The following is a 25,245-nucleotide window of genomic DNA, read 5'->3' as shown; positions in this document are numbered from 1 at the left end:
AGCAAAGCAGTCTGAAATAGCCATCTTGCCTCCATGAATCTCAGAATGAGACTGTCTGAGAGCTGTCCCCTCCTGTCTCATGATTTTCTCTAGGGCTGGGATTAAAGGTGTACACCACTGGGATTTAAGGCATGTACCACCTGGTTTCTATGGCAACTATTGTGGCTACTGGGATTAAAGGTGTGTGTTACCATTACATGATCTATAAGGCTGACAAGTGGGGCTGTTTTACTCTCAGATATCCAGGCAAGCTTTGTTTATTAAAATACAATTGTCCACTATATGTCCCCTTTTTGTCTAAAACAAAAAAGGCTATAACAAATATAAGAAAGCTATATACAATAAGTACAATGACTATATACAGTATGTACAGGCAATAAATACATCAACAATGTCTAGTCCATTTGCATATGATAAATTCAGAGAAAATATTTCATATATATTCTATCTTCGTGAGCCTAAAGTCTTGTACCTAATTTACTTTCTATCATAACTTACTTTCTGTGTCTGGTAAATTATAACTATAGCTATCTAATCTTCAACTCCCTCAGAGACCTGAGAAGGAAAATATTAACTAAGGAAACAGGAAGTGCAAGCAAGCGACTTCCAAAAAGTGTGAGCAATGACAGAAACAGCTGGCTGCCTGGACAGTCAACCAAAGTTCCTCTGCAAAGTTGGGGTATCCATCTTTGGCCTACAGGCCCAGCATATCCAAGAGACTTCTCTGTGAAGCAAGATATTTTGTATTCTGCTTGTCTGATTAGGACAGCATACTGTCAGAAGTTGAGGCAGGGATATTTTCTTGCCCAGTGGCTTACTTTTACCACAAAGAAAGTAAACTCCATGTGTCATTTCTTTGCTGCCCATTATCTTCTCTGAAGTAGATTGGTGCTGCCAGAAGCAGACATGATTCATTGTCATAAAAAAGAAGAACCTAGGTTATTAAAACATCTTAAATGCCATATTCTGTAAATCTCTGAAGTGTTTAAAGATGACCTGTCTATCTAAAATACATCTTTGTTTGACCTTGAAAACAAACCTGCTATGACTACAAGTTTGATTATACTAGGTGATTAACTACTAACCTGCATTTCCTTATTATCCTAAACAGTTGGTAATAATAATTTTCAAGGACTAGAAATTTGCATTACATTGTTAAGTGAATTGTATGGGTACAATACCTTGAACAAGAATAGAAATGTATGTACAGTATGTTATAAACAGCATATGTTCATTTTAAAATATCACCAACTAATTTTCCATTTCTTCAGTAGTAAAACTATAATAAAAATAGGCATATCAGACAGAAACATACACACACACACACACCAGGAGGAAGATATAACTAGAGAGAACCTCCTAAAATTCTTTTATGCCTTCTTGACATTTCCTTTAATTTTAATTTTTGTAAAAGATTGTCTTATTGACATAGGGGTTCACAAAATAGCGATTAAGGAAGCACGAGTCCTACACCTTAGGCATTCTGTGGTCAGATAAAATAAAACATGGAGTGAGAGAATCAATACAAATATTACATTAAATGACACAAAAAAGTAAGCCTGATCTTTTACACTATTGCACGTTGAGAATTGTTTATCTGAATGCCTGGGCCAGATGTCTGATTCAGGACCTTTTTAGATACTAGAATATATAGATATAGATATAGATATAGATATAGATCTATTGGTATGTAAGTCTAACCAGGAAGTTTGTTTCATACACATAGCCTGGAGGTAATTCATACAATATTTCAGTGTGCCCACCTATCAATTGCAATTAGTCACATGAAGTCAGGTGTGAAATTCGATACCAGTGATCTCCTATCAGTGTTGACCGCGTTCTGGATTTAGAAGTTTTTCAGATGTCGTATTAAATGTTTTTAAGTTCCGGCTGTTTGACTTGTGATTGGATGACTAAGGACATTCTTAGACCTTGTTCTAGACCAGTGGTTCTTAACTTTCCTAATGCTGCACGTCTGTAATACAGTTCCTCGTGTTGTGACCCCCGACCATAAAATTATTCTGTTGCTCGTTCTTAGTTATAATTGTGCGGCTGTTATGAATTCTAATGGAAATATCTGATGCGCAGGATATCTGGTATGTGACCCCACTAGAAGGGTCTTCTAGACAGTCCAAACTGTGTGGGTGTTTGCTTTATCAGACAATCTAGATTAGAGTAATGGCTGAGCTGTAATCATCTAACACACTTTCAAATTAAGATGTAGATTCCCCTGTTCTCCACAGCCGCTGGTTCCTCCCCTGCCCATTTGTTTAGTTCCTCTGTGCTCATCTTTCCCCACTGCATAGTAGGAACTCACATCTATTATTTCTGCAGGGAACATGATGCAAGCAAAATCAATTACATGTATGCTCAGTATGTCAAGAACACGATGGAGCCGCTTAATATCCCAGATGTCGCTAAGGACACGAGATTTCCCTGGACAGTAAGTAACCTAATTTGAGACCCGATGCACACAGGCTGTTTTCCCTTCAGACCTCCGCTTACAGCTGCTCCTTGTCTGCACAATTGGGCTGGAAACTGGCTGTTTAAGGATGATCTCTGTTTTTCCTGCTCAGGGAAGGGATGATAAAGCGCTCTAAACTCACTGGGGAAGCCACACTGTATGTTTTCCTTGGCTCTTCGTATAGTAACAAGCCAGCATGTACATGCTGAGGTAACTGAATGCCGTGGTGTTGGTGGCTTTCCTCAGATGGGTTTTCTGACTTTATCTGTGAACATGGAGGTCCCTGTGGTTTAGATGAACACAATTGACGGTCCAGCTGCTCCATGGCTGTTCATTTGCCTCCATAGTCAAGTTCCAAAGATGTGTTCTTCAGTCAGCGCTTTGAAGTCCAGTGTTTTCTTTCATCTTTCAAAAATATTAGCCTGTGGCAAACTGCCTTGATTCTGTTGCCTGCACACTTAGGACAACTTTTTCAAACCATAGAAGTGTAGGCTTCAGGTAAGGTGGCATTATTAGGAAGGTCAATACTGTCGCGGGTTGTTTCCAGGGTTTTGGATTCTGCTTCCTTGTTAAATTGAAACCTCGGCTTTGCCAGTCTAGCAGGCACTGAATAAATATTTGACTTAGTATTACTATAAACTCTTTGGAAAGTTTAAATGGGATAAAGGAAATTTGGGGTATTATTCTAATAAAGACTGACTGTGTTGTCCTTATGGAAACCTCTTTATAATTGGTTCCCTGTAGATAATACAAGGTGAATGCATGAGGTATCCCGTATGTGCCGTGCAGTTAAGACGATGTTTGCGAGAGAAGTCATTTCTGTTGTCCTAGCAGTCTTGTTTCTGTCCTTTAGAATGAAGATGCAGGACATGTAAGCATACACCGCACTGGAAGTTTGCTTTGCACGCCTATAAAAAACGGGAAGAAGAACAAAGTCATAGGTAAGATCTTCCCATTGCCTTAACAGTCTGCATTTGTTTAAGAAAAAAAAAATTCCCACGACTTTCAAGTCTGAATTGTGAATTAAAGAATAAAATGTCCGAGGAAAGAGAAAATTTAGAATTATAAGGTATAAATTTTATGTTGACATATTCCAGCATGCATGTCAGACATTTTGTTAGCTATACAGTATTTTTTTTCAATCACTGGAATTCAGTTTGGGGAGAGAAGTTATTTGTTTTTTTTTTTTTATTTGTTTGTTTTTTGAGACAGGGTTTCTCTGTGCAACTGTGGTTCTCCTGGAACTCACTGTGTGGACCAGGCTGGCCTTAACTCACAGAGATCCACCTGCTTCTGCCAGCTGAGTTCTGGGGTTAAAGGCGTGCGCCACCACCGCCCGGCTTAGAATCCTTTGTCTAAGAAGGACATGCTGAAGTCAGCAGAGCGGACTGGTAGAATGGCTTGGTGGGTAAGGTGCTTGCCACCAAGCCTGAATTCTGTTCCCGGAACCCACGTGGTAGAGGAAGAGAACCAATTCCAAAACTTTGTTCTGACCTCCACATCCACACTGTGATGCACTTGCACACCCACACTGTGATGCACACACACACACAAATTAAATAAATAAATAAAAGAATGTTAAAAGTTCATACACTGAGAGACATCAACTGGCAATGTATATTTAGTCTTATTTCCTCGTATTTTGACTCCTCAAATACATAGTTGAGATTATATTACATAGTTTAGGCACTTGGCATAAACCAGCGAGCCTAGCAGAAATCCTTGTCCCGGGGCCTTACATTTGCATACAAAGGTTAAAGGTTAAAGAACAACTCTACTACAGAATGGTACAGAAGTTCTTTCCCCACACAGTGGTGTTCCCTGTTACTGGTGTGTTTACTTCTTGGTATCTCACACTTCGTTAAGAGCAGGACAAGCATTGCTGGGCGCTGGTAGCACGTCACTGTAGTCCCAGCGCTCAAGAGGCAGGTAGATTTCTGAATTTGAGGCCAGCCAGAACTACATAGTAGAGGCAGAAAAAAAAAAATGCTATTTTGTATCCTAGTTTTCCACGGTTAAGGCAGAGAAAGCAGCCTGACCTAATAGCATGCTCCCAAGATTGTAGAAATAAAGGAAAGATAACTGACTTCTGAAGATTAAAATTTAAAACTAACACCCTAGTGGAGCCATACTTACATATAAATTGACCTTTAAAAATACGAACAGCTTTAAGGTTACATGTTAACAGGGCAGGTGCGTTTGTGTGTATGTGTGTGTGTATGTGTGTGTGTGCGTGTGCGTGTGTGTGTGTGTGTGTGCGCGTGTGTATGTGCGCATGCGTGAACCCGTGCTTGCGTGTGTGTGCGTGTGTGTTACAAAAGTGCCTATCCAAGCTGGACACAACTCCAGTTCCTTTACTAAAAGGCAATTAAACTTTCCATGATCCACCTTCCCGTGATCTGGTCCCAAGCCCACCAGTGTGACTTCTCTGATCCGATTTTTCTTCTAACGTAGTTCAAAGGAAAAGACATAGCTGCTTTGCAGATCCACGTGTTCATGTTCTAAAGATGCATCTGTTTCTTGTCCTTGCTGGTCTTATTCATCAGTCTGGTCATGCCCTGTCACCAGCACGCCATTGTAGGTCATGCACTGACAAGACAAGCTTCTAAAGCCCTAGAAGCTTGTAGGCCGCTCCTTGCTGTGCTGTCTTCAGCAGGACTGCTCTGGGCTTAGAAAAAAAGATCAGAGGCCAATGAGCATGTACACACATCTGTAAACTTCACCACCAAACGGTCTCTAAAATCAGCAACAAATATGGTATAAAATTTTGCTTGCTAGGAGACCAAAAAGGATACTTTTAAAAACCACCTAAGAAACTGGTGAGCGGCCTTTGAGAATGTGAAATTGAGTTCCCACGGGAATGTGTCCTTTACTAGTAAGTTGTCCTAAGAAGGAAGGAAGACCTGGAGATGGTTTATTCAACAATGTCTCTTTGATAAAATACGTGGGTGGGTGGGGCTGGCTGACGGTGGGTGGGGGAGGCTGGCTGACGGTGGGTGGGTGGGAGATATCTGGCACTTCCTGCACTCTAAGCATAGCTAGTTAGGGAGCACAGGCCTGGGGAAGGGGCTTTTTTTTTTTAACAGTTATGAACTTTTTTATTACCAGAATGTTGCTGTTGCCCAGGAATTTGATAAAACATTAATGATAATACATTTCTCTTTTGTTCTATTATTCCATTATGTCTTGAGCCAATATGACTTCCATAGAGTCCCCCCCCTTTTTTTTTTTTACCTTTTTTGAGCTTTTTAAATTTTAATTTATTTTTAAATGATCTCTTTCTCATTTTACATTCCTGCCCCAGTTCCCACTCGCTTCCCTCCTCCTGCTCCCCATCCTTTCCCCCCACGCCACCCCTTATCTACTCCTCAGAGAGGGTAAGGCTTTCCATGGGGAGTCGACAAAGTCTGACACATCACTTTGAGGCAGGACCAAGGACCGCCTCTCTGTATTTAGGCAGAGTAAGGTGTCCCTCCAAAAAGCCAGTTCAAGCACCAAGGATAAATCCTGGTCCCACTGCCAGTGGCCCCACAGACTGCCCAAGCCACACGACTGTCACCCACCACAATCAGAGGGTCTAGTTTTGGTCCTATGCAAGTTTTCCCCCTCCCCCCACTGCTATCAATCCAGAGTCAGTGAGCTCCCACTAGCTCAGGTCAGCTGTTTCTGTGGGTATCCCCATCATGGTCTTGACCCCTTTGCTCATATTATTGCTCCTTCCTCTCTATTCGACCAGTCTCTGGAAGCTTGGCCAGTGCTTAGCTATGGATCTCTGCATCTGCTCCCATCAATTGCTGGATGAAGGTTCTATGATGACAATTAATGTAGTCCTTAATCTGATCACAGGGGAAGGCCAGTTCAGGCACCCTCTCCACTATTACTTAGGGTCTTAGCTGGGGTCATCTTTGTGGCTTCCTGGGAATTTCCCTGGTGCCAGGTTTCATGCCAGCCCCATAATGGCTCCCACAATGAAGATATCTCTTTCCTTGCTCTCCCTCTCTGTCCTTCCCCCATCGTGATAGTCCTGTTTCCTCATGTTCTCCCTCCCCGCTCCTTCTTCCCTGCCATGCTCCCAATTTTCTCAGGAGATCTTGTATATTTCCTGGGAAGGGTCTCTTAAGCCCTCTGCTTCTCTCGTGTAAATTATTAGGAGCACTTGATAACCCTAGATCTCTCAAATTTACCTTTTGATCTTGTCTGTTTTTCAGAAAAGTGAGAAAAAACAATTTTTAAGCTAAGAATGGCAAGAATTCAGCTGAGCATGGTGCCACACAGCGGGTGCATCTCTGTGAGTCTGAGGCCCATATAGGAACTGCCAGGACAGCTAGGGCCGCATAATAGAGGGACTCTGTCTCAGAAAATAAAAATCAAAAGAAAACAAAAAAAAGGATAGGAATAATCAGGCTTGTTTGGGCATATACTTTTTCCTACTGAATAGCAGAACCAAAAGCCAGCAAATGTCTTTGGAAAGAGAAAATTCTGTTTAAAATGCAATGAATCATTTCTGTGTGGTTCTGTGGCACAGACAAGGTAAGGGACTCAAGTTCATTGTCAGTGTGAGATGGAGATTGACTGGTGCACCCTGCTGTTTCCTAAGCTTGGGAAAGCGGGGCGACTGAATTCTGCACATCCTTATCTATCTGCAGGTTCAGGGTGGAAAAGATCGTGGTGGGGATAATTCGCCTTGCATGACACAGACCAGATCCCAGTATGCAATTCTAATAGAGAATCTCCCCCCCCCCCCCAGAGATCCATGCAGAAAAACAGGCCACCCCAGTGTTTTTCTGGAATCTTCCTTCCTCTTCTTTGTTGTCGTTACTGACAGTCAGATGAATTTATAAACACTAGACCACTTCAGAGCCTGTTGTATCATCAACTTTATTCCCCAAAGTATTTTTTCCTATCAACAAACGTTTTTGTAGTCTCTGCCTGATGTAGAATGTTTCCGCCACTGTCCAGAAAAAAATGTTTCTCTTTCAGAACTCATTCATTTTAACCAGTTGTTTGCCCAGTTGATAAAGCTGAATGTGCCCTTTTTTTCCTCCATATCATATTTTCTGGAAATTTTGTTTTCTATTCTACATACCTATTCCAGAGCATATTTTCTTTTTGGCTTATATATATGTTATAATCTAGATGCATCATTTATTGCCTCTCCTTTCTCCCTCCAATTTCTCCCTCCTTTGTTTAGAGCGCTCTTTGGAGAAATCACCATTCAGTGGAAACACAGAAACCTTTCAGTGTCCCTGTTTTAGATGGGTTATAGCACCATGTTATTAGTAAGACAATACAAAAATAAAATCACAGTATCATATAGCACATTGTTCAAGAAGCATTAGAGGAAATACACCCATGACTGTGTACGCTGTAAGCTGGGTGCTCGCCTGACTCATCTTTGCTGTAGGAAGTTCCTTCCTGTTGTTTTTTTTCTGCAGTGGGTTTTCAGGTTTTCTATATTCATACCCGGCATGACAGTGTGCCAGTCCACACTGGACAGCATGTGGTGCCTTGAGGCAGAACCGTCATCGTCTCAGGTTCTTTAAGTTTCCCTGTGATGTTCACACTTGTTGGAACCACCTATGCGGCACCCCTCGGGATGGATTCCTACCCGTAAGGGACATATAGAGCCGTTCATTCCTAGTCTCAGTTCATTTGAACTCCCAAGCGCCTACATCATTTTGATGCTCAAAAAAAAAAAAGTGCGCTTTGTTTTTAGTTCCTTTGTGTCAGTAAAACGTACAACCTCTGCATCTACAGATATTTCTGGGTACCCTTCATTAAAGTTTTGGATCATCAGATCAGACGGTGGTGGTGCACACCTTTAATCTCTGAGTGTGAGACCAGCCTGGGCTACAGAGTGAGTTCCAGGACAGCCAGGGCTACACAGAGAAAGAAACCTTTGGATCATCAATTATTGGCTTGGTATTTCTTGTTATCTTACTTTCTTGTGTTGTTTGGGCTTCATTTTATAACTGACTTACGCGTGGACCTTTAAAGGGTGACTATTTGGAGAGGTGACCTGCCCTCCTGAGCTGTGGCCTAGGTTCAAGTGAGAAATAAGTATTTCCAAGGTGAAAATTTTAGATTTGACTTCTCTTTTTTTGGCCTAAAGTTTTATCACTGGCACCAAAACTTTTTTCCTTGTTTTCCAAGCATTTTCTAAGATTCTCACATTGCAAGTAAAATTAAATCCTGCCCTGTTCTTCACAGTACACATTTTCAAATATTAATTACTTAAAAGTACCGACCCCTGTCCCTGCTCCCAGGTAGAGAACTGCAAATTACGTTTGGTTATAATATGTCCCAGGAAATAAGACAGTAGTGGAGCTGTAGTAACTGGAAACAAAATGAAGAAGTCATAGCTTTCAGCACTCGAAAGGCTGCTGTAGGAGGATCACTGCAAGTTCAAGGCTATCTTGGGGCACACTGGAAGTTCAAAGTCAGCATGAACTACACAGTGGTCCTTGTCCCAAACAAACAAAAAAGGGAGGTGTCATATGATCCAACTGTTTGACTGGATGGAGCTAAGCACACCAGGCAATGCTTGAACATCCATATTTCTGCTGCCTTACTCACAGTCGCCAAGATGAAGAACCGTTCTAAATGTCCAGCAGCAGAGACGAATGTGGTTTATGTACACAGTGGCATTTTATCTAGTGGCAAAGAAGAAATCAGTTGTGCCATTTGCAGGCAAAATGGATGAAACCAGAGATAATTACATCAAGTAAAATAAGCCAAGCACAAAAGACAAATACCATGTCTTCTCTCATGTGCAGAACATATGTGTGTGTGCATTATCATCCTTGTGCTCATATGTGTCCGTATGTATTAACTCATACATGTGTATATAAGAATGATAATGAGGAAGATAGACAGAGATCTAAGCCAAAAGGGTAGGAAGAGCCACTGAGCAGAACTGGGAAAGAAAGGCACAGTAATCTTGGTTCCTATGCAGAGGGCAGACTTAACTACAGACACACAAATATGTGTATGAAATGATAAGGGGAATTATCGGGGAAACCAGCACAAAGGGAAATGGGGAGGGTGGGGCTGTCAATACAATGATTGAAAAGAGTCTTAATAAAACCTGTTTTGCATACTAGCTTTAAAAAATAACTAGAACTAAGAAGTTAGAGTTAAAAATTATAAAAGTGGAGATTCGCTTTGAGATTTGACTGAAGAATAAGGAAAACACTGGGAAAGGAAGAAACATCTCTATATTTGGCAGGAAACACTAAGGAATTTCTGAAGAACGTAATGTTTTATTATCTACCAAGAATTAATGAAATTATTGTAACCTAGTTTCCAAGTAAAGCGATCTCGAAGAAGCACCTGTCTCCCTTCTTCTTTCCAACATAAACAGGAAGGGAGAAAGCGGGAGAAGGAAATTGGAAAAAAAAAACTAACCTAAACAAGAGATGGGGAGTGGATAAAAATGAGTCTCTAACACACAAAACAGGGATAGGAGAGAAGCACCAAAGAAGCAGGAGACGGGACAGAACTGCAGATAGAGAAGAAATGGTTTTCACTAAGATAACGATGTGCCAATAGCCAGGCATGGTGGTGCACGCTTGCACCCCCAAGTCATGCTGCCCAATACTATTGAGTGGGGGGCCATTTTTGGAACATGATCAACCTATGAAGGGTCACACCCTTAAAAATGACTCTTCAGAAAGGGGCAAGAGGGACTAATGGAACAGGAGGCGTGAAATTGGTTGCAGGACTGAAGGGAGGGGTGGTGGCGTGGAGAAGGACAACTAAACTAATCTATACATAGCTTAACTGGTTTTACCCTCTCGTTGGTGACAGGGCCCTTGCCAGACATCATAGATTTGCAAATAAAAAAGCCAATGCCAGGAATCAGTTACTTCTTTTGAAGATCATTCTTTTGAATACTTGAAAAAATAAATATTTTGTTTAGAAAAATGTTCCTGAGTTAAGATTGTTGACAAAAATAAGTACAAAGTTTTTTTTTTCACAAGATTAAATCTTGTATATATTTTTTAAACCATCTGGCTGGAGATTATTGGAGGAAAAGCAAAAGCCAAGTATGGTGGCACACATCTTTAATCCTAGCACTTGGGAAGCAGAGGCAGGCAGATCTCTGAGTTTAAGACCAGTCTGGTCCATAGAGTGAGTTCTAGGAGAGCCAGGGCTACACAGAGAAACCCTGTCCTGCAAAATTAAATTTAGAAAAAAAAGTAAGATTAGTGTTAAGGTAGTCTTTATGTATTTTAACACCAGATGCTAATTTTGATGTTTACATTTATGGTGGAGAGGACCTATGGCTCTGTTGTAATAGGAGCGGCGGGGCTGCGTCCCCAACACCCCAGCCGCTGCTTGGCTAGCTTTTGCCCCGAAATAACAACACACAAACTGTATTCATTTAAACACTGCTTGGCTCATTTCTACCTAGCCTCACCTGGACTAGCCCATTTCTTATCATCTGTATAGCACCGGTCTTACCGGGAAGATTCTAGCCTAAGTCCATCCTGGGTTGGAGCTTCATAGCGTGCATCTTCCCTGGAGCGGGGAGCATGGCGTCTCTCTCTGAGGCGTCTGCTCCCGAGAGGAGAGCTGTCGAATCTGAGCTCACTTCCTCTTCCTCCCAGTGTTCTGTTCTGTTTACTCCACCTACCTATGCTCTAACCAATAAAATGGGCCAAGGAAGTTCCTTTATTAGCCAATGACCTTCCTCCATTATGGCTCTAGCAAAATATATATGCCTTAACCCTGTTTTGCCAAAATACTGGGGCTTGGGTGCAGACTATGAGTCCCAGGAGCAGTGGCAGGATTTCAGAGCCATCCTCACTGTGACTTCCAGAGGGGCCTTGGTACCAACCCTTACAGTTGCCATGGTCTCATGAGGTGATGTCTGCATACGCAATCCCCCTCCCCTTATAATATTAGGGGACACTGATAATTTGCTGTTTGGTTTTATTATTGCTTCCTTTTCCTCCTACTATGGTTTTGGGCATTATTTTACTTTATGATTATATTTATCAGCTGGTATTTATGAAATAGTTTTCTAGTATCTTTGATTCTATTTAGCAACTTTTCAAAACACAAACGACCCACGTTTCATCACTGCATTGTTTAGCTCTTCTCCCAGATCATTAGTGAAGAAATGGTGAAAATATAAACTATAGATGTACCCAAGCTTTAAATATTCCTCTAAGAGGAACTCCATTTGTTTCTTATAAACCTTCCCATATATTTTTGCTTGCTCTAATGAAATTTTCTGAGGCTTTAATGAGATCAGTCGGCTAAGCATGAATGCTGCGCAGCCCATTTTCAAGAGAGAATTTGATTATGTACTTAAATGGCTTTTTGTCTTCAGTCTCCTTTTCTTGCCCTGGAGTTTAATTCTATATTTCTGCACCTGTAGTGATGGCTTGTAACACAGACACATTTGATCTGGTCTGCATTGGGCTGTGGTTGTTACAGAGAACTTAATATTCACGTGGCATTTCATTTAAATAATTTCTGAGCAACTCCAGAGGTAGAATTTAATATTCCTCATCCCATTTTTCTTTTTTGCCCAGGGCTTTGCATATATTAGACCAGCTCCTCCAGATCCGTTAATACCTCTTAACTTATTTGCTTGGTGAATTTTAGCTAGGACAGATTTGAATTACTACGTAAAAGGCTTCGTTAAGACACAGCTTAGCGAGCTGCCTGATGTGCACATCCCAGGCCCTCTGTCACACCGCCCTTCGTGTGCCTGCAGGAATTGTTATGAAGTAACGCGGAAATCTTATTTCTGAGCATTGACCACCACGTAGACGATGACTTCTGTAAAAGCTGGAAGACGCTTCCACCGCGATCTGAGCATAACAGCATGAATCGCGTGACTCCCAGGAAAATGCCAACTGGGAGACAGCCAGAGCCTACATAAACAGTCTCCCATAGTTATAATGTGAGGAGCCGCAGAGATGAGAGGGCATAACCCCTGCATTTTTACCTAATTCGGGATGTGTGTCGTTAAGATAATGCACGCTGACTGCTCTTTTATGCTTGTCTTTTTGCTTGCATTGTCTGCATTCCTCCTGTCTTGCTTGAAGTTTGGTTTCGTAATAGAGTAGTGTTGGAAAGGTGGTTCCCTACCTGATGCAGATGGGAAAACACACACGTATCTACATAGGCAAGCAGAATGCACACACGTATCTACATAGGCAAGCAGAATGCACACACACGTATCTACATAGGCAAGCAGAATGCACACACGTATCTACATAGGCAAGCAGAATGCACACACGTATCTACATAGGCAAACAGAATGTACACACAGGCATCTACATAGGCAAGCAGAATGCGCCACACGTATCTACATAGGCAAACAGAATGTACACACAGGCATCTATATAGGCAAGCAGAATGCACACACGTATCTACATAGGCAAGCAGAATGCACACACGTATCTACAGAGGCAAGCAGAATGCACACACGTATCTACAGAGGCAAGCAGACATGCACACACACGTATCTACATAGGCAAGCAGACATGCACACACACGTATCTACAGAGGCAAGCAGACATGCACACACACGTATCTACAGAGGCAAGCAGAATGCACACACGTATCTACAGAGGCAAGCAGACATGCACACACACGTATCTACAGAGGCAAGCAGAATGCACACACGTATCTACAGAGGCAAGCAGAATGCACACATACGTATCTACAGAGGCAAGCAGAATGCACACACACGTATCTACAGAGGCAAGCAGAATGCACACACACGTATCTACAGAGGCAAGCAGAATGCACACACGTATCTACAGAGGCAAGCAGAATGCACACACACGTATCTACAGAGGCAAGCAGAAATGCAGAGCAGGGCCCAGATCATCTGCAGTGTTAAGAAGAGGGTACGCAACCATGGTGACAGAGGAAATTAATATGCAATCGGATGTCATCACAGACCATGAAAATCTTTTGTGCTCCAGGAAAAATAAGGGCTAATAGTCGATACAATCTCTATGGGAAAAGTACCTCGGGTCAGAGCTGGAGTACCGCATCTGTTCATTAGCTCAGCATTTTGTTTTCTTAAGTTTTTTCTCCCTGCCAGGGCTTTTGTTAGCTGAGAAAGGGGAACTGGGAGGAAGGGGATGGCTAAGCCTAACATACAGCTAAGAAAGAAACAGAAGTGAGGTCTGCCGTTACTCACCACAGGTTACTGTGCACAGAGGGAAGAGAAGTGCCTGCCCTGTGTCCGAGGGGGGGAAGTCGGGGGTCTCATTGTGACGGACATATAGGCTTCACCTGGGAGACAGGCAGAAGACCGCTGGGCAGTGATGCTGGTCCAGGTCGCTGGAACGGCCAAGGCAAAGGGGTGGGCGATCGGAATGTTCCATGTAAATAAACCTGTGAAGTGGAGGAAGTTGAGACGAGGCCAAGGCGGAGACTGCTTTTAGACTCCCATCGTGTGTGCTGTGTGGCTGTGATCAAAAGCAACAGCCCAGGCGGGCGGTGGTGGCGCACGCCTTTAATCCCAGCACTCGGGAGGCAGAGGCAGGCAGATCTCTGTGAGTTCGAGGCCAGCCTGGTCTACAAGAGCTAGTTCCAGGACAGGAACCAAAAAGCTACGGAGAAACCCTGTCTCGAAAATCAAAAAAAAAAAAAAAAAAGCAACAGCCCTTTTGTCATTCCTGTAATGGTCCCGCCACCTTCACAAGGACGATCACGAGGACCAGAGATCTTGTGTCTAATCAAATACCCGGCACAGTGCCCATCCCACAGTAGAGGCATAGGTACAGGAAGTCTTGTATTTAGAGACCACGTGATTAAAAACGTTAACACAGTTTACTCCATGGCAGGCCATGTATTCCAACCCCTTGTGCAGCCACCTCATTCTGTAAACACAAAATCCCACAGCGACATGAGCTGAGTAAAGATCGACATAACATTACGGTAATCCTCCACTAGCCTCATTGCGTCCACTGACCTAGAAGCGAGGACAGGACTTAGAAGGCTGTGATAGTCTTTAGGGACTAAATCTGCTCTTATCTCTAAAATAGTCATTGTTCCTTTGTTTATCTCCTCCCATGTGATTGTCTTGGACCCCTGAGTGTGTATCTGAAGCTGCCTGTGTGATTTGCCTATTTTCTGTATTCTGCTCAGTATGTAATTGCATATTTAAACTCTGATTTCTCAGAAGGCAGACTATGTGACCCAAAACTCCTATCTGCATCAAAACTGTTCTCTTGGCACATGTACAAAAATCCAATTAGTTTCCAAAGGACAAATTGTCTTTGGGGACTCAACTGACCTGAAGTTCATGACCAATCTGGAGGGAAATCCTTCTCTACGATTTTTTTTTTTTTTGGAATCATAGATGATATACATTCAGGGCTGTGTGAAACTAACACTCATGTAAATTAATCAGGGTTACTTTCCAAAGTTTATTTGTAGAAGTCACTAAGTAGATATGAACTTCTACTTGGACATGCCAGGCATTTCTAAGAGAAAACCGCCAGACAACCTTTGGGGGTGAATATTAAGGTTGATCGGAGCTCTGGTGACGAACACTCACTTCTGCTTAATTTCTCGGATTGTTGCAGGAGTCTGCCAACTGGTTAATAAGATGGAGGAGAACACTGGCAAGATTAAACCTTTCAACCAAAATGATGAACAGTTCCTGGAAGCCTTTGTTATCTTCTGTGGCTTGGGGATCCAGAACACACAGATGTATGAAGCCGTGGAGAGAGCCATGGCCAAGCAAATGGTGACATTAGAGGTGGGGACAAAGCTGACAGGATTTGGTCTGCTCGGCCACGTGCGGGGCTTCTCCTTTCCCTCCCAACATGAGCAGTGTGGATGTGTGTTCTGGCATTGTATCCCCCACAGAAACATGTGATTTTCACGATGATGTTTGTACATTTATCAATGTCTGTACACTTATTTAAAAAAAAGTTAAAGAAAGTAGATTTCGAGTATTAGACTCTCGCCAAGGTCCAGATGACCAAACCAAGACGCTGGCCCATCCCCCGCTTTTTCTGCATAAAGCAGTGTTTGCCATTTGTACTTCCTCCATACAGATGCCCGCTGCCCAGTGCCCCCAAGTCTGTCTCTTCCTTGTCGAGCGCCCCCATGTGTCTGTCCATGAGGATACCTGTAAAGAAAGCTTTTAGAAAAAGAAATCCCCTGTAAGTCTTAGAGAATTGAAAGTAAGGAAAGGGAAAAATAAATAAAGGAAATCAGCACAAGGCAGAAATCAAGCCTCTTTCAGACAGAGGTCCATGGCCTCTGAAGCTTATGATCCAGATGGTTTCATGGGGAGGCTCTAAATATTGCTGCTGCTGTCAAATAGAACTTTAAAATAAAAAATTTAAAGCATTAAAAAAAACATTCTGCACAATCACATTTTTTGTTCAAAAGGAATATCTAAAAAAAACCTCCTCATTACTTAGAAGTTACAATTTTTGAAAACAAGAATTACGATTATTTTTTTTTTGTCAACTTAGAAGATTTAAAGTAAGCCCGACCTTAGGGTAGCACTGGGTCCTGGTTCCATTGTGAACTTAATAGACCCGGTGTCCTCAGCTGCTGTGGATAGCTTTATCTGATCTGCTCTTGACTTGTAGACTCTAAGAGCATCTTTAAATCTGCGTGACCATTCATCCCAGCCTTCAGTTTTCTGCATGGATTCGATGGTTATTACAGGCCTCACTTGAGAACCATTTTTTTCTTTACAAATAGCAACTTAAATATGTCTATTCATGCGAGAGTTCTATTCCCGTATTCTGTACAAAAAAACATTTCTGAAAAGCAGTTCCAAATAAACACTTTGCTGCCGTGGGTGAGCCAGAGATGATTTCCAGAGTGACTTATAGATAATGTGTTTTGTTATGTCAACAACATCAGAGTGACAGTTTCAGGATTTCCTCTAAAATTAAGGCGTGTCACTTCAGGTACAAACCCTCCACCCTTCATGCAGGTTTCACTGTATTGACGAAAACCACAAGCAGGGGCTGGCAGTCAGAGGAGCCTAGTTACCTCTCCAGGAAGTTGGGGGAGCATCCCAAGCTGGCGTTCTGTGTGCATTAATCGTATTGTCTGGGTAACCTGGACTCCTGTCTTACCCCTAGGTCCTGTCCTATCACGCGTCAGCGGCGGAGGAAGAAACAAGAGAACTCCAGGCTTTAGCGGTAATCCTTTCTTTTGAAAACTTGCTGACCACAGCCATCTAGTTAATATACAAGTGCTTTTCATTAGTGGTGATATTTAGATGATCACAGGAATTATTTATGTTGATTAACAGTACTTTCTTGATAGGATACAAAGTCACCAGTAATACAAAACACCACTGACTTATGTTGACTTTGTAATATTATTCTATTATCCTGATTGTTTTTTTTTCCAGTTCGCCTCTTTCTTTCACCAAAATTAGCTTAGTTTTCATTTACTGGGGAGATCGAGGTGGGTGACTGCAGATGGTTGGTTGTCGCCGGTAACCGGCTCTGCACTGTCAAGAACTGAGAGCGATCCGATTTCTGACCATATAGTCTATGGCAGGGTGCTTGAAATCGGGATCAGATAAGGTTAGTTCCTGGAGTCCTGTCATGATTCAGTATAAAGTGAGACAGAGGCAGGGAACCGTGTGAGGACACATGCCAGATGCTCTGGGTCTCGGCTAGGAATGCTCTGGTAGCGGTCCATGTAAATTTGAGGCTCTGACCCTTAACCCTCAACGGTTCGCTTGATGCACTTACAATGCTTGCGTTTTAAATCCGTTGCTGTGAAACAGCTAGGTGTATCTGAGAAAAATGTGCGGGTCAGGAGTGGAAAGTGGGGACGGATCACAGACATTCGCTTTCCTTGTTATTGACACCGTAGCTTGCCAGAACGTATCCTCTTTATGTGTTACCGACGTGTTCTCATGGAAGCTACAGCTGTATTGTGAAGACCACCCTGGGGCCTAAGAAACGCCAAAGAACTTCAAGTTCACGCGCCCATGCAGCCGAGGGAGTGAGACAGAAGTTCATATGTTGGTGTGGAGTGCTGAACCCAGTAGTTAAAGGCCAATAGAAAGAGGCCTTGGAGACATCCTTAGTTAAATTGTCATGGGTAGGAACATGAGTCATCTAGCAAGGACAGCAAGGAAATCAGTAGGTGATTGTGTCTGAAAGGTCACACAGGGTTTTAAAGTATCATTTGCCTTGGGCTTAATTGACATTTTTGTTGTTGTTGTTGTTGGGATAGGAGACAGGCTCTCACAGTAACCCAGCCTGGCCTGGAACTCACTTGAACTCCTGACATCCCTCTTGCCTCGGGCTCTCCAGTTCTAGAAGTATAGGTGTGAACCACCTTACCCTAGTTAATTGGCAAATTTGCCTAGTCCACTAATGAGACCTATTACTCAATTACATGTACTCTGTGAGTAGGAAACCATTCTGTGCTCTCAAGCCCCGCAAGGCATGAAGCAGTGTCAAGGTAAAGGAAAAGCCATACCCTGCCAAGTGTCTTATGGAAATCCAAAGAGCAAACTCAGCAGCTTCTCACGGCAATGCTAAAAACATCACTGGAGTATGAAACTCTGTTTTGCACTTCAGAAAGAGCAGAGTCTTTCACAAAAGTCTAAACTTGGCTTTCTCAATTATGCCTATAATTTTAGCAAGAGAAAATCACTCTGGAATAGCGGGAAATTGCTGTGCAGCGTATTGTTCAGGGCCATCTGTGGCTCCATTTGGAAAATAGATGTCTGGCAGCTGCACTGAGATATGTAGGGCTACATCTTTTGTAGGTCAAGTAATTTATTTAAATTGGTTGAAATTCAGCAAGCGATTTTAAGTCTAGCTTTATGTCAACCAAATAAAAATTCTTCTACAGCTCCAACTACCCAGGTGTCTGCATAACCCAGCAATTCCCTCTTTGCCATGTGTTTGCTTGTTTATGTCTGTTGCAACTGTAAAATAAATTCAAAAGCTGTCACATATTTTCTTAACTCCTGTTTTGAAGTTTCACTCTTCGGAGATTAAGCAATATATGTACCAAATGTGTATGACTATATCTAGACTAAAATTTGCAAAGCACCTGGGTTTGGCTCCCAGCACCCACACTGTAGCTTTAACTGCCTGTAGCTTCAGTTACAGGGATCCAGTGCCCTCATCTGGCCTCTTTGGGTGCCAATCACACAATGATACACACTTATACCTACAAGCAAAGTTATACACATGAAATAAAAACAAATTAATCTCTTAAAGAAAGATACAGAACGTAAGTTTGATTAAACCAACAATTGGAACATGAATGTGTGCTTGACTGACTGGGTGACTGATTGCTTCTTCTGTCTTCTGGTCCTACAAGAAAACAATAGGTAGTAAATAGGTATTAAAGAAAATAAACTACGTGGTTTGGCACTGAGTCTGTTCTGGTCCAGCTTCGGCTGAATTTTACAGAATCGTGGATGATGGATCTAGAAGCTAACTGAATTTTTTGATGTCTTAAAGGTGCTTTGAGTCTCTTTATTTGAGAACCAAATTAGAAAGAAAGAGCTATGGTAGTCACTGAGGTAAGATTTCCTAGGACAGAATTCCCCTCATTTTCACCTTAATCTTTCAAAGAAAGAAATGCCATGTAGGCCCAGCCTTGACCAGGCGACTGCGGTGAAGGACAGAACCAGGACCTTACCCAAATCTGATGCCTAAGTCAATGTCTGGATCAAATATCTCACAGCAAGATACTCATTGCCCTTGATCTGGGGAAATCCTTTAAAAAAATCACCAATTATAACTTGAAACTTTCAATTAGATGGTTTAACCAAGAGTTGGTCCTGGGATCTTGATGGTACCCAGTGCTACTGAATCAAAGTCATCTGTGGCCTTGGTAAGGGATTAGCTTCCTTAAATTGGGCCAGAGCCTAAGACCATCTCTGGCCTGTCGATGGAGGCTTCCTCTTTTATAGAGATCTAAAACAATAAGACAGCTACGTGTTCTTCACATACGCAAGATTTCAGTAGGTTATCTGTTTGAGTCTTGCTGTCTCACTTTGATTTTCCTAATGGACAATTTCCAGCCATAATCTCATCTCCAAATACTGAGACTCTGTTATTGAACTTCTCATAGACAGTGGTTGTATGTAGCTTGGAAACACCACAGTTTTTAAAATAAGGTTTGTATGTGGACCTAGGTAAGCAACATAATAGCAGATCCGCGTATATTAAAGTATGCTCATAAGTTCCTCTAAGTTTATACTTAAAAGTATTTATATCTTATCAGAATTTTATCATGATGGCTTTGTTGTATGATTTTTTTTAAATGTGTAGCCCAGGCTGGCCTCTAACTCGTGATCCTCCTGCCTCTGCCTCCTTCAGCAAATCCTCCCGGCATGCGCCACCACAACCAGCTTGTTGTATGATTTTTAAAAAGTGTAAGCTCATTATCCAAGTTTTAAATATATGTCTTCCCTACAAAAGTTAAAGGAACCACTTATTTAATTCAAGAAAGAAGGAAACATAATAATTTAGTAACTAAAGAAAATATTCAAGTTCTCTGCCTCTGTGTCTTAGACACGTCTCTCTGGAAGAATGGGTTCCAAACTGCTTGGTGCACCTAACTCTCTGTAGATTCTTCTCATTTGTGTTTGAGTGCACCCCTGTCTTGGAAGAAAGATACATTCTAATAGCAATAAAAGCTGTGTGTGTTTCCTTTTTAAACCTACGTTTTGAGAGTTTGAAAGTGGGGAACAGAGGCAGCAGCCTTCCGCAGAGTGTAGGATAGTGGCTGTCACAGGGGCTTTCTTCCAAGGCATCCTTTGCCTAGGGCACCTGAGATGGGAATATTGGTCAGGGCCCACAGGGGAACATCCAGCACTTGGCAGGAGACTTTTCTTTGAAGCCACTGGTATGACCTATCAAATATATTCATTTGATCCCTGAAAAAATTTTCCTTAAAGGGAGAACTAATTGAAATTTCTCGTTTTTACTGACTAAATATCAAAGAGAAATGGAACAAAATGACTTTATAAAACATTGACACTATTGGAAGAATTTGACATTTTATGAAAGAGCAAGTTCAATAGCTTCTTTTCAAACTTATTTTAATAAATATTTCTTGTGCAGAAGGAGCCTTTTATTATTGGCTGGCTGTAGAGACACGTTTCAGTTGCCTTGATTTCTATTTGGGGCTTGAGAGCTGATACTTAACATCTAAGGCAGACTGAATGCCCTGATATCAATGTGGCTTATTTGTTTATTTATTTATTTTGGTATAAAGAAAAACACAATCAAATAGATTGTATAGCCCTGTGCTAAGACATTTCCTATAGGCAAAACAGTAGCCTTCACTAAAACCAAGAAATTCAATAATCTTTAAATGATTAGTATATTTATTTTACCCAAGTGGGATATTTTCCCTGTTCACATGCTTAATGGTTTTCATGGAAACCATACATTTGAAAAATACAATCATAGTTGGGCAGTAGTGGTGCACACCTTTAATCCCAGCGCTCAGCAGGCAGAGACAGATGGATCTCTGTGAGTTCAAGGCCAGCCTCTCTGTTTACTGAGGAACTTGAACCTGTGCAGCTGTACCCTACTGTCTTACTGCCACTTGTTGGTGCTGCACTCCCTCCTAACCAGTGCTCTAACTGAGGCACCAGAGGTTGAACATGCCTGTGACGTGTCTCATTTCAACATGGATTGTGATTCTGCAACCTGCTGAAGGTTCATTTGGATTTTGTCTGTCAGATTCTTTTAGGAAACCCATAAATCCTCTTATTTTCTGATCATGGTTTGAACCAAAAAAGATTGAAGTCTAGAGCAGCTTCTGTGTTTCACCCTTCTGAAGCAGCAGCAAGAAGCAGCCAGCTCCCCTTGTGGTTTCTGCCCATTAGACTGTGGCGTGGCAATTACCAACGGACCCACAAAGGGCATTTCATTAGAGACAGCCACACTGACCACGTAAACGGCTGTGTCATTAGCTGGGTTGGCCTCTCCTGAAGCACTTGGAAGGCTCATCGCAACACACAGATGGCAAAGGCGCACTCTTGACTTTTCTAGTTCACTAGCTCTGCTTTGAGCCCAAGAAGTTGTATTTTTAACAATTTGTATATGCTACTCTGATGGAATTCTGGGTCCTTCTGATTCTGTATCAATTATCCAGTCTCAGATTATGAATCTTGAGGGTCTGTAGCCTACAATCACTTTTGTTACAAAAGTGACCATTGTCAGGATTCAAGGAAGGAAATACAAACTGCCTTGAGTTTTAAGACAGAAAGACGAACATTTTCTTTCAAATCGCTTGAAGAAGTCAATGAATGACCCCAGGAAGGAGTTCCTGGAACAGAACGTATCTGAACTATTGTATCATATCTGGACATACCATCAGACACATAGAGTAGATCAGAAAGCCACTGGCCTATCAACTCTCACCGACATCAACCAAGCTGGCAGATATTTGGATAGCGGAAAAGAGATTCTATGTTCTGTAAAGCTACACTTCCCTCCTTAGTAATTAAATAAACTACGATAAAACAAAAGCTAACAAATAGAATAAGACAAACAAGCAAACAGAAGGAAAAGAGTTCAAGGAGAGGCACACGAAACAGATTTAGCTGCACTTCTCCTTTCGACTCTAGGACCCCATGCTGTGCACGCTGCCTCCCTCTCTGTGCATTCGTGTGTGCACTGATACTGTTGATTTAGAAGACGTTGTTTTCTCGGTGTCCTCCATCCTCTCTGCCTTTTACATTCTTTCTGCCTCCTAATGTGCAGGGTTTCCTGAGACATTCCACTTAGGGGTGAGTGTCCCAAGGTGTCTCACTCTCTGCGCATTGTCTGGCTGTGGGTCTCTGTATTTGTTTCCATCTGCTGCAGGAGGAAGCCTCTCTGATGGTGACTGAGCAAAGCAGTGATCTCTGAGTATAGCAAAATGTCATTAAGGGTCATCTGGTTTTGCCCTAGGTCCATGAACTACCTACTGTCAGTCTTGGGCACCCAAGCAGTATTGGGTATGGGTTCCATCTCAGGGAGTAGACGTTAAATCAAATCAGATACTGGCTGGTTAGTCCAACCAGCTTTTTTCTATCATTGTAGGCAGGACACCATTGTAGGTAAAAGAGATTGTCTGAGTCGGTGTTCCATTTCTTCTTTGGTAGCCTCTAGCAGAGTGCCTTCTTGTATCAAAGATGCTAATATGTAAGGGTGAAGGCTCTAGGTAGGCACAAACCTGCCTTCTCCATGTTTAAGGAGTTTTGTGGGTGTGTCTTCAGCAATGGAGCCTTGCTGTCAGTTTGTGGGGAGCAACCTATATTCTTGGAAGCAGACTGTGTTGTTTGGGGATCCCCATGGGATCCCTTTGACCAACAACTCAATTAGATGTAGCCCAGTCCCAGTACTGGAAGCTTCATTTGGTGACAAGGAATGTCCAGCTGGGGCCCTGTGTCTCCCCTTATTTGGCAGTTTCGTTTATATTGCCTTCATATATATGTATATTTTAGGAAGCTTCTACTATACTAGGTTTCCATACTACCACTCAGATGTCCTTAATTTTATCTGTCTCTCCCTGTATTCCTCCCTTCTCCCTCCCCCACATAGCTACATTTGATCATCTTATTCCAGTCCCCCACCATCTATCCATAGCTATCTATTCTATTTTCCTTTCCTAGAGAGAGCTCTCTTTCCCCACCATATCTAGACCCTTACTCTACATTTAACCTCTGTGGTTCTGTGTATTGTAGTTTGGTTGCCATTGACTTAACAGTCCGTATCTACACATACACAGATGCATACCATATTTGTCTTTCTTGATCTGGAGTACCTCACTCAGGATGAATTTTTTCCTAGTTTCATCCATTTACCTGTGAATTTTATGGTTTCATTTTTTATGGCGGAGTAATATTCCACTGTAAATGTGTACCACATTTATGTATTTATAAAAATACATCTAGGTTGTTTCCAATTCCTGGCTATTATGATTATTGCAACAATGAACATAGTTGAACATGTGTGTCTCTGGTACAATGAAGTGTCCTTCAGGTATATGCCCAAGAATGGTGTAGCTAGGTCTTCAGGTAGATCAGTTTTTGAGGAACCACCACGCTGTTTTCCATAGTGGTTGTACAAGTTTGTACTCTCAGAGAGATGAGTGTTCCCCTTACTCCACATCCTCATCAGCATGAACTGTCAATTGTTTTATTGATCTTAGCCATTCTGAGTGTAGCATGAAGTCTCAAAGTAGTTTTGATTTGCATTTTCCTGATGACTAAGGATGTTGAGCATTTCCTTAAGTGTTGTTTCTCAGCCATTTGAGAATACATTTAAGAATTCACTGGTTAGAGCTGTAACCCTGTTTTTTGTTGGGATGTTTTATTGATACCTAGTTTCTTTAGTTCTTTAAATATTTTGGATATTAGCTCTATATTGGATGTGTTATTGGTAAATTTTTTTCAAGTTTTATAGGCTACCTCTTTGTCTAAATGACAGTATCCTTTGCCATACAGAAGCCTCTCAGTTTCATGAGGTCCCATTTATTGATCTTTGTGCTTGTGCAAATGGAGTTTTGTTCTGAAAGTCTTTTCCTGTGCAACAAGTTTAAGGCTATTCCTATTTTCTTTTCTGCTTATCATACTCATAAAGACTATTTCAAGGTCTTTGTCTTCTGCTACAGCTGTACTGCCGATCTCAGGGCCTGGGTGGGATAGCTGGACCCTAGTCGAGACTTCGTCCTGGCTGGTATTGATTGTGCTTACACTGTTGTCCCGGCATCTGGGTTTGATTATAATTCTAGGCGCTGATATCTAGTCTTGTCTTTGTTGGGTGGGTGTTTTGTTCCTTGGTTTCTGTTGCCCTCTCTGTTTTTTAGGAGGTTGTGATGGTTGTGAGTTGCCGGATACAGAATTCTTCTGGGATCTTGATAGGTGTGGCTACTAAGGTTCAGGGCAAAATGCATATCTTGGTATTGGAACCTGACACTTAGGAATGGGAATGAACTAAGAAGGGGGAGCTAAAGGGGTCCACTGGAGGGAGAAAAGCAAAATATTCTGCCAGGATCTCCTTAGTCCCCTGGGAACAGGTGTAGAGAGTGTGGAGAGGCCACAATAGGGAGTCTGCCACACCGCTGAGGATGAGATTGGGGAGCTGGGTTAGAGAAGATGAGGGAGAGCGAAGACATGAAGCTTGCTTATCTGTTTTGCTGGCCTACTTGCTTCTCTGGCAGGGTTGGCTGGTGGATTCCCAGGGAATGCCTGCTGGAACCGGGGGCTGGGATGAGGTGAGGGGAGGGATGGGAGGTTGGAGAAGACCTGTATGATCGCCTGGAGATGTTGGGCAAGAAAGGAGCGGAGGCTGCAGCAAGCAGTCTGCTACCGAGTTTGGGATGCCACTGGGTTATCACAGTCAGAGGAATGAGAGGTGAAGATCTGCAGCCAGCCTACCTGTTCCCCCGGCTGGTGTCTGCAGCCATGGCTGGTGTCTGCAGCTAGCCTGCCTGTTTCCCCAGCTAGTGTCTGCAGCTAGCCTGCCTGTTTCCCCAGCTAGTGTCTGCAGCTAGTCTGCCTGTTTCCCCGGCTGGTGTCTGCAGTTAGCCTATCTGTTTCCCCGGCTGGTGTCTGCAGCTTGCCTACCTGTTTCCCCCGCTGGTGTCTCATTTTCTAAATTCTAATGCATACAACTGTGACCAAAAGAAGTTCTGAGAATCTATAATTGTACCCGACTGCTCCAGCTCCACCCCCAAATATTACACACGTCGATCTCTGTTTCTATAAAACGTGCAATATTTTATTTTCTGAAATAGTAAAAAAAAAACCCAGAAAGTTGACATTTTATGTGATGGTTAAA

The 25,245-nt window shown here is 42.3% G+C and overlaps 1 protein-coding gene across 2 annotated transcripts in view; it reads left to right on the top strand.

Annotated features, from left to right (window-relative positions):
• Positions 1–25,245, top strand: part of Pde5a (phosphodiesterase 5A) — a 131,532-nt gene that overhangs the window by 70,258 nt on the left and 36,029 nt on the right. For both annotated transcript variants that reach the window (XM_075981465.1, XM_075981466.1), the window contains exons 8-11: positions 2,335–2,443; positions 3,318–3,405; positions 15,031–15,206; positions 16,558–16,617. In XM_075981465.1, the coding sequence (XP_075837580.1) occupies positions 2,335–2,443; positions 3,318–3,405; positions 15,031–15,206; positions 16,558–16,617 (433 nt within the window). The remainder of the gene's footprint in view (positions 1–2,334; positions 2,444–3,317; positions 3,406–15,030; positions 15,207–16,557; positions 16,618–25,245) is intronic.

The sequence above is a fragment of the Microtus pennsylvanicus genome, chromosome 7 (assembly GCF_037038515.1).
Source record: "Microtus pennsylvanicus isolate mMicPen1 chromosome 7, mMicPen1.hap1, whole genome shotgun sequence".
Classification (NCBI taxonomy): Eukaryota; Metazoa; Chordata; class Mammalia; order Rodentia; family Cricetidae; genus Microtus; species Microtus pennsylvanicus.
Note: the sequence above shows the minus strand (reverse complement) of the source record. Positions and strands in the feature narration are given on the sequence as shown.